General features: G+C 34.0%; 1 protein-coding gene across 1 annotated transcript; it reads left to right on the top strand.

Moving 5' to 3' along the window:
* The first annotated feature begins 3,154 nt into the window (after positions 1 to 3,154).
* LOC130714856 (probable potassium transporter 17) lies at positions 3,155 to 7,621 on the top strand. The gene is made up of 8 exons (XM_057564825.1): positions 3,155 to 3,464; positions 3,535 to 3,775; positions 3,850 to 4,092; positions 4,189 to 4,239; positions 4,982 to 5,242; positions 5,640 to 5,692; positions 5,776 to 6,145; positions 6,491 to 7,621. The coding sequence occupies exons 1-8, from the start codon at positions 3,381 to 3,383 to the stop codon at positions 7,342 to 7,344; spliced, it is 2,157 nt and encodes a 718-aa protein (XP_057420808.1). The 5' UTR covers positions 3,155 to 3,380; the 3' UTR covers positions 7,345 to 7,621.
* The last annotated feature ends 2,822 nt before the right edge of the window (positions 7,622 to 10,443 follow it).

The raw sequence follows: 10,443 nt of genomic DNA, 5'->3' as shown, positions 1-10,443 counted from the left end.
AGCCATTAATGTGGATATTTTATGTTAGCAATTAATGAATGACTAAAAAAATAATAATAAAAAATCAGCATTCAATAAGCTTTCAATAATGGGCCTCCATATAAAACTGAAATAAAAATGGGCTTTGTAATGTTTTTTGTCCAAATCAATAAGATGGTGACACTTGTCAGGCAAAGAGAAAGATTGGATGAAAGTAATTCTTGGAGTGCCAAATCAGCAAGGTGGGTCTCACAACCTTCCTCTTTTCTAAAGTATATAGATTGTAGCAACTCTAAGTAGGAGTAAAAATCAGGCCCCAACTTCCTATGTATTGTTAGCATTATTTAATGGTAAATTTTGTGGTACCCTCAATTTTTTTTGGGTATGATACCCCATTAAGTAATTTTATAGATTTTTATCATGTCATTCAAGGGAAAAATAACATCTTTAAATTTTACTTTACTTATCAATTACTTTTATCTCATGAAATTCATTTTTTGATGAAAAATTGTATGAGGTGGAAACGAATAATGGTGATAGAGATGCACGTAAAATGATCATGGTTGATGGATGCACAAAGCTCATAAAACACAATTTTCAAATCTCACGTCCCTAAGAATGGAACGCTGCATTACTACGATAGAACACAATCAAAATTTTAACCGATACATGAGTCTTTATTGTTGAACCGACTCATTTTGGGGACCACACCTTAATCTGGCTTAAGGTACCACACCTTAATCTGGCTTAAGGTACCACAATCAAAATTTTAACCGATACATGAGTCTTTATTTAATTATATGAATGTGGAGTATACAATGTTTGCATGAGTTTTTTGTGTAGTATAATATTAACAAACAATGTAACTATGACTCAAGCATCGTCCAATGCAGCGGTATTGTTCAATTTAAAATCAAGAATAAACTTATGTACTAAACCTTTTAGCCATTCATAAAGGATCTTAATTCTTATTAAATTTCAATTCATCATCCCAAAGATTATATTATATTAAAGTAAATTGACTAGAGATGATAAAATTTCAACCTGAAAGGAGTTTAAGTAGTAAGTTTTGTTAGATCATAAACATGAACCAATGGTTTTAGGTGTCCAAGACCCTGAAACCATTATAACATAGACTAAAAAAATTCTCATAAAAATATATATTTTTCCGTTGAACAATTTTAGTGGTCGAGGTACCTGGGTAATTTTACCCTGCTGCAGAAAGGTCGATCAATTCGGACGACCTTCTCAATCTTTCTAAGGATTGTGAACTATTGTATTCGTCCAACCTTACTCAAAACACCGATTATATCTAAAATATCCAGATATCAGAAATTGTTAATACAGTGCGAATAATATAACTACAAAATAATTAACAAAGACTCACTGATAGTGGACGTATCCTCCCGAAAGTTGAGTTCAAAAAGATGAGTGTTTGATGGGTAATATTCAGAATTTTCAAAACTAATAGTTGGTGGGAATTGGAAGGACTGATAAAGTTGAAGAATAACATGAGGTGATTTATATAGAAATTTCAGAATTAGGGTTACTTCTCAATGCAAGTTAAAAAAATGTAGGAAAATTAGGGTATTATGAATGGTATTGAAATTAGCCGGCACAATTTTTTTTTTCAACCAAAATTTCAATCGTACGCTTATAGTGACTTTTAATAGCATGAGGTGATTTACCACTCAAAATAGGAAATTCAATCAATTCCAGGGTAATTTTTTCTTCATAAGAATGGAATGTATCAAACATGATATTAAAATACTACCCCGTGCGTTACAAATCATGATATTAAATAGTGATTCCATTTATTAAAATATTACAAACGCACGGTTCACTTATAATTATTATGAATGATAGGTCAATATATCTCATTTATGAAAATGATTAATTATAGGAAAGGTGTTATTTAACTGAGAAACGCATTGATTTAAAAAAAAAATTGAGAAACACGTTGTTGACGGTCCTCGCACAGGTAATCAGTAATTATAGGAAATTCGAAACTATTTCGAATATTTTTTAAAAATAGTAATTCTATTTAAACACATGGATCTTGTGGTGCAAAACAAAAATTATTTGTAATTAAATAGTTGAAATAGTCAAAATGTTAATTAGCCATTAATGTGGATATTTTATGTTAGCAATTAATGAATGACTAAAAAAATAATAATAAAAAATCAGCATTCAATAAGCTTTCAATAATGGGCCTCCATATAAAACTGAAATAAAAATGGGCTTTGTAATGTTTTGGTCCAAATCAATAAGATGGTGACACTTGTCAGGCAAAGAGAAAGATTGGATGAAAGTAATTCTTGGAGTGCCAAATCAGCAAGGTGGGTCTCACAACCTTCCTCTTTTCTAAAGTATATAGATTGTAGCAACTCTAAGTAGGAGTAAAAATCAGGCCCCAACTTCCTATGTATTGTTAGCATTATTTAATGGTAAATTCTGTGGTACCCTCAATTTTTTTTGGGTATGATACCCCATTAAGTAATTTTATAGATTTTTATCATGTCATTCAAGGGAAAAATAACATCTTTAAATTTTACTTTACTTATCAATTAATTTTATCTCATGAAATTCATTTTTTGATGAAAAATTGTATGAGGTGGAAACGAATAATGGTGATAGAGATGCGCGCAAAATGATCATGGTTGATGGATGCACAAAGCTCATAAAACACAATTTTCAAATCTCACGTCCCTAAGAATGGAACGCTGCATTACTACGATAGAACACAATCAAAATTTTAACCGATACATGAGTCTTTATTGTTGAACCGACTCATTTTGGGGACCACACCTTAATCTGGCTTAAGGTACCACACCTTAATCTGGCTTAAGGTACCACAATCAAAATTTTAACCGATACATGAATCTTTATTTAATTATATGAATGTGGAGTATACAATGTTTGCATGAGTTTTTTGTGTAGTATAATATTAACAAACAATGTAACTATGACTCAAGCATCGTCCAATGCAGCGGTATTGTTCAATTTAAAATCAAGAATAAACTTATTGTACTAAACCTTTTAGCCATTCATAAAGGATCTTAATTCTTATTAAATTTCAATTCATCATCCCAAAGAACAAAGATTATATTATAGTATTAAAGTAAATTGACTAGTGATGATAAAATTTCAACCTGAAAGGAAAGGAGTTTAAGTAGTAAGTTTTGTTAGATCATAAACATGAACCAATGGTTTTTGGTGTCCAAGACCCACCCGTGCTAAGTGACACGGGTTCGTGCAATAAATAAGCTTTCTATCACTTCACTCATCGTCTTCTTCTTCTTCTTCTTCGTAACCCATGTAGCAGTAGTAATCAATCACAGAGAGAGAGAGAGAGAGTGGAGTGTGGGCTTCGTTTTCTGTTCTCTTTTCAACATTCAACAATGAACAACAACGCCCACCGTTCACCGCCAAACGACGTCGTCGTCAACCTCAATGTCGACTCTGCAACTCCCAACAATGTCACGGTAACAACCCTTTTCAATCGGAAATTGCCATTTATCAACAATGATTCATGATTTGTTTGATGATTATCAGGGGAACAACAAGAAGATGATCAAGGAGAAAAGGGACACGTTGATTCTCGCCTACAGGACACTGGGTGTGGTGTTCGGAGGTCTCGTGACATCGCCGCTTTACGTCTACCCTTCAATGCCGCTACACTCTCCGACGGAAGAGGACTATTTGGGAATCTACAGCATCATTTTCTGGACTCTCACTCTCATTGGGGTTGTCAAGTACGCCAACATTGCCATCAAAGCTGATGATCACGGCGAAGGTAACAAGTAACACTGGTTTCCCCCAAATTGCATGCAACCCTGGTTTCACACTGGTGGTCAATTTCAATTGCAGGTGGTACTTTTGCTGTTTACTCCTTGCTTTGCAGGCATTTCAATATTGGAATTTTGCCTTCTAAGCAGCAGCAACAGCAACAGCAACTCGGGTTGAACTCAATGACTCGGGGAACGGAGACTCATACTTGGCTTGCTAAGTTGTTTGAGAGAAGTGTGGTTGCTAGGAGGGTCTTGCTTTTTGTTGCCATGTTGGGTACTTGCATGCTTATTGGTGATGGTATACTTACCCCTGCAATTTCAGGTTTGGTGCTCAGTTTTTTTCATCTGGGTTTTGTTTTGCTGATTGAAAGATTGGTTTGTTTTAGTCAACTTTGTTGGTTTTTTGTTTTGTTTACAGTGTTGTCAGCAATGGATGGAGTAAGAGCACCTTTTCCTAAAGTTAGCAAATGTAAGTTTTTGGTTAATGCGATTTAAGTTCGAGCTTGAGATTTTACTGGTTGCATTGGTTGCATGTACAAGGTTGTAACTTGTAATTGATTTTAAGAGATGAACAAAATGTGAGAGCTTGCTGCCACCAGCATCTTCTTTTCTCAACTAGTGCATATTGCAGTTACAGGAAGATATATTTTAGTGTGATTGGCTTTCATTACCATTATTTAAGTAGGAACTGACATAGCAACCTCTGTCTGTGTCACATTCCTGAGGGACTCCTGTTCTTCCCCCTATTTCACAAAGTATTCAAATCAGTAAATGGCTTTCTTTGAAATTTTGAGCTGGATGCATTCCTGAATGTTTTAAGGTTACTGTATACCAAGATAACAGCACTTGATAAGAAGCTTGTAACCATCATGCGTTAGCTATCTCGAATGATTTAGGTGTGTCTGGATACCAGTTGGCACTAGTGCAATCAAACTTTAGCACTCACTTTGAGACAAAACTCCTCAATGTATTGTGTTGAAAGTCCATTCACTGCAACTGATATTAAAACACATGCTTAATGATTTGCATGTCAGATAAAATGAAGCTTTTTGGTCAGTAAATAATACTTTAAATCTGATAGGACCATCTAATTAAGAAGCTTTTTATCATGAGGGATTTCTGGAGCAGAGCTGAGTTCGTTAAATTTGTTATTGAATTTGTTCTCCTGATTTATGCAACTCTAATTTCTGTCTTTGCATATGCTGTTGCAGCACTAGTGGAAGCACTCTCGGCAGTTGTCTTGATCTTTCTGTTCTTGTTGCAAAAATATGGCACATCCCGTGTAAGTTTCCTCTTTTCCCCAATAATGGGTGCGTGGACCCTCAGTACCCCACTTGTAGGAATTTACAGCATCATACACCACTATCCAAGTATATTCAAGGCTTTATCTCCGCACTACATTTTCCGCTTCTTTTTGAGAAATGGAAAATCTGGGTGGCTTCTGCTTGGTGGTATTGTCCTTTGCATTACAGGTATGTATCTTATCCATTTTGCACGATATACTATTTTTCATACAGAAATGTAGAAATATCTTTGAAGGACCCTTTAAAGGACCCCTTTCTTTCTCTGTCAAATTACAATAAATTATGTGCTATTATGTTCTAGTATTTGCGAGAGAGATTATTGCAAGCTAATGTTAAGTGAGCCACTAGAACATGTGCAAACACTAAAAAGCAGAAGATTGTCAGGAGCGACAAGCTTTTTGTTGTTCTGACTTCTGATATGAATATAGAGATGACTTAATTATAAAATTTTGTACTTTTAAGTGGCATGGAAAGATGTAATTTCTTTCTCTAAATGGATATTAATGTGTATCATAACATAAGACATTTTTTCCATTTTTTTTTCTTAATTTCTTCAATTTGACAGGTTCTGAGGCAATGTTTGCTGATCTTGGTCATTTCAATCCGCGATCCATTCAGGTTGATTTTTATATTTTTTGGTCTGTCTTTCAAGGTTGTGCTTCCTTTCCAGCCAGTAATCATCTTTGTTGTTTTGGCAACAGATAGCGTTTTTATTCACAATCTACCCATCCTTAGTTCTTACTTATGCGGGACAGACAGCATATCTGATAAAGCATCCCAACGATCATGATGATGGCTTTTACAAATTTATACCAAAGCCAGTCTACTGGCCTATATTCACCATTGCAACATTGGCTGCTGTTGTTGCTAGCCAGTCATTAATATCAGCCACCTTTTCTGTAATCAAGCAATCTGTAGTGCTGGATTATTTTCCTCGGGTAAAGATTATACACACATCTCATAATAAAGAAGGAGAGGTTTACTCCCCTGAAGTGAACTACATCCTTATGGTCCTTTGCGTTGCTGTCATACTTATTTTTGGAGATGGAAAAGATATTGGAAATGCTTTCGGTATGTTGGTTTCTGCAACCCTTTGTTTGCAAAATAACATTAATTAGTCGCCATCTGATAAAAGAAAGGAATTCATTTTACTCTCGCCTTCAACTACTATAACAGGTTTTTGTGCAAGTCTTTTGAATTTGAAATTCATCAATGGTACATTATAAATGATTAGGGAAGGGTTTTGTTGGTTCCAAGAATGTTATGGTGTAACAAAGGAGGGGCCACAAGCATGTTAATTAAGCGCTTATTGCCCTAAGCGCTTGATTAAGTTGTTTACCCCAATGCACTCTAAAACTAGTTAGTACATATTGTCAGTTTTGCAAATTTCTCATGATGTTACGAAATTTATTGCAGGTGTTGTTGTGAGCCTTGTGATGCTTATCACCACTATATTACTTACATTGGTCATGATCATGATATGGAGAACTCCTGCCATACTGGTTTCCCTGTACTTCGTAGTGTTTTTTGTGATGGAAGGAGTTTATGTCAGTGCTGTTTTCACCAAAATTGCTGAAGGTGGATGGATTCCTTTTGCCATATCATTCATCCTTGCTTTCATCATGTTCGGTTGGTTTTATGGTAGACAGAGAAAAATAGACTATGAGGTAACCCACAAGGTAACCTTTGAGAGACTTCAAGAGCTTTTATCTGACTGCAGTGTTCAAAGGGTACCTGGGCTGTGCTTCTTTTACACTAACATTCAAGATGGTCTCACTCCAATTCTTGGACACTACATAAAGAACATGAAATCCCTTCACAAGGTCACAATATTCACAACACTTCGGTATTTGCTAGTCCCCAAGGTTGCTCCACATGAGAGAATTGTGATCAAGAAAACAAACCTCAAAGGGGTATATTGTTGTGTGATTCAGTATGGGTATGCAGATACTCCAACCATAGCAAGAGATGATTTTGTGGATCAAGTCATTAATAGTTTGACCACACATATACAGAACTGCTCTGATAATGGTTCATTTGATTCTCACGAGATTGAAGAACAGGTTTCCAGTTTAGAAGAAGCGCGGTGTTCTGGGGTTGTTCATGTTCGTGGCAAGACAAGATTCTATGTTGGCCTGAACTGTGGCTGGTTTGATAAAATCATGCTTGGTTTTTATGAAATCATGCACAGTAACTGCAGATCTGGCCTGCCTGCTCTCGGGGTTTCACTACAGCACCGGATTGAGGTTGGAATGCTTTATGAGGCTTGAAAGGTTAACAATATTAAAGCTTCTGAATTTCACATGATGCCGCAGCATCACCAGTAGCCAATATTATATTGGTTAAATTGAATGCATTCTAAACTCTGCCAAGTAGTTGTTAATATAATTGAGAGGAAAAAGATGGATAATTTGGTATTCTAGTATGCATATTTCTATTTACGATTAACCTCGAGGTATGACATGATAGTTGTTCACCCCATCCCTTAACCATAAGATTAGGGGGTTCAAACCTTACTCATGCGAATATAATGCAATTCGTGGCAAATAGTTTAGTGCATCGTGTGAACACGCGTAACAAGGGGATTAATCATTGTTGCATGCTAAAAAATATTTCTATTTCCGATCATTAACCAAAACATGGGTTAATCAAGTGTGTAAAAAACTAATGAAGTTAAAATTTGAGTTTTAATCAAGTTTATGATAATGATGAATTTACAAGATGTAAAGTCAAAAAAGATGGTGAGGGTTTTCTTTTGATAAAAGGAGACTGAGGGCCAAAGGCATGACAAGACATGAGGGCCAAAGGTCTGAGAGGAGTGGGAAGCGAAGTGGAGAGGAATGGATTAGTTCAAAATCTCTCAAATCAGAGAGGAGAAATATTTTGTTATAAATATGTCTTTTCTTAAGTTTAGTTTATCAAAAGAAGTTTTTTTATTATTTATATAAGCCATGTAATATATATATATATATATATATATATATATATATTGAAATGAAGTACAAGGGGTACATCAACCCAGGACAAGAGTGAAAAGAAAATAAAGCTAAAAACAGGAAAATTACATATAGTTAAACAGATCCCACCTCCTTGGAGAAAAGACAAAAGAAAATATGCCTCATTAAAAGCTCATTAGGAAAAACCCATTTTGGATAAAAGCCTAGTGAAGAAAAAGAGTACAAATTTTCTGAGCCTTGAAATGCATCTAAGGATTCCCAGAAACAGATAGTATACTATGTTGCAAGACAATAAAAGTAAATGTTTTAAAATCTCTCTTTTCCCCACTTGAATCAAACAAGAGAGATTATTTTTTGATTGTCGATTTAGATAAAGGTTGTGATTTTTTCCAATTTTAGAATTTTTAAAATTATGTTACTATTATGTTTTGTGATTGTGCTCTTGTTTTAAACTTCTCTGCAATTTCCAAACAGAAAGATGTCTATTGATGAAGAAGGTTTAGGAAAATAATAGAATTGAAAGATACAATATTTTGTTGGATAAATATGTCCCTATGTTTAGTTTATCAAAAGAAGTAAGGACAATGCAAATAAATATGTTAAAATATATATCTCGTCTTCCCTCCTGAACCAAACATAAGAGAGGTTATTCTCTTGTTGATCGTTTAGACAACAATCGCGATCCCCCCCATGATTTTGGAGTTTTGCATGTTATATTTTTATGTTGTGTGATTGCCCTCTTGTTTTTAACTTCTCTATGATTTCCGAACATAAGGATGTCTATTAATGAAGAAAAGAAAAAGGAAGAGAGTAATTATAATTTTAATATTGGTAAAATGATGGAGAGTATTGCATCTCTGGTGACATTATTAATTATGAGATTTGATAATTAGATTACACATCATTCTACAAAAATTACTTTTATGAGAGATGCATTAGTTCAAATATTAATAAAGGATTTCATTTTCAAGTCACTTTGAGTTTGCAAAAAACGTGCATGTGGCCTTGTAAGATTCTTCCCACAGCCGATTTCTTATCAGATCATGTAGTGTGATGCTGTTTCATATGACCGAGAATCAAATTCATGTGCTGCAGTCCTAAACCTATCAATTTTTAAAGTCGAATATTGTCAACCTATGCAATGTGCAAATAAGAGTAATGAATCATTGGCGCAAAATGACACACACCTTCATTTGGACTTTTCTTTTTGAAAGCAGGGGAGGGATCATGGGGATTGGGGTTACCCTTTCTTTAAAACACTGCAGTGTAATATTGCTGACACCCTTTATGTCACACATTTATTAATACTACCTTAATCAGTGAATTAGGTCTCACGTTTAGGTAAATAAAAAACAAAAATGTACTTTACCTTTGAGAGTCCATGTTACATAGGTTCCTTCTCTTTGATGTAGGGGAGAGTGAATTACTTGCAATGATTTAGAGAGTCCAAGCTCAAGGGTAACCCTCTCTCCAGGGCTAGAAGTGATGAATTAATATGAGAGTTGCAAACTTGCAATTGCATGGCAAAACAGTATATGTAGAAGGTTGCTTTAAAATTGTCCAGAAAAAAATAGTGATGCCGTACCAGAGAAGTTCAAAGAAACACGTAACTTGTGATGTATAGAAAAACATTTTTTATGTTAAGGGTTGAATGATGTGGCGTATGAATGAGCTAGATTAATTTTTCAAACCAAATGACGAAATCCAGTCAAGATAAAATGAAGAAAAATATTTAAAAACTCATCAAATCACCTCATATTCTAGTTTTCCATTAAGTCACGTAGCTTTTTATATTATGAAAATGAGTAATGATACATATACATATGCTTTTACAAGACATCCAACCTACATACATTTTAGTGACAGATTAAATTATAGGCTTATAAATTTTACTTCATTTGTTGAGTTTACGAGTTAAATTATATCTAATTTTTTTTTTCTATAAACAAACTAACAATATTATAAACAACTAGCTAGAGATGAAAGTAAACTATATTATGTTGAATTTTTTAGGGTCTTAGATTCTCTATTTAAAATCATACTAAAGTATTTAAATAGGCCATAAATGTATTTCTAAATAGACTTATATTTTTGAATCATTATATATGTTAAGTTGATTCAAAATAAACATATGCTTACCAACAAAAAATCTTGATTAAACATATAAAAATGTAAATAAGTATATAATATTAAGATATTATCATAAATATTTAACGTAACAACAACAGTAAAGATAAAATATATTTATATTAATCACATCACATTTATTTAAATAGGCTATCGTATTAGACTTACAAGACTTTTTTTATAAGTGTAGACTTTGTCTTTTTATACATTTAGCGTGCCTAACCTAAACCTGATGTAAGCTAGGTCATAGACCCATACGAACGGTCTGACATATTCACCCCCTAA

Source organism: Lotus japonicus, chromosome 4, assembly GCF_012489685.1.
Source record: "Lotus japonicus ecotype B-129 chromosome 4, LjGifu_v1.2".
In the NCBI taxonomy this organism is placed as follows: Eukaryota; Viridiplantae; Streptophyta; class Magnoliopsida; order Fabales; family Fabaceae; genus Lotus; species Lotus japonicus.
Note: the sequence above shows the minus strand (reverse complement) of the source record. Positions and strands in the feature narration are given on the sequence as shown.

Bases quoted from the DNA above. Each gene is read 5' to 3' on its own strand.
- LOC130714856 (XM_057564825.1), top strand. From the start codon at position 3,381: ATGAACAACAACGCCCACCGTTCACCGCCAAACGACGTCGTCGTCAAC. The intron at 3,465-3,534 runs GTAACAACCCTT...GATGATTATCAG, and splicing joins CAACTCCCAACAATGTCACG to GGGAACAACAAGAAGATGAT. The intron at 5,693-5,775 runs GTTGATTTTTAT...TTTTGGCAACAG, and splicing joins TCAATCCGCGATCCATTCAG to ATAGCGTTTTTATTCACAAT.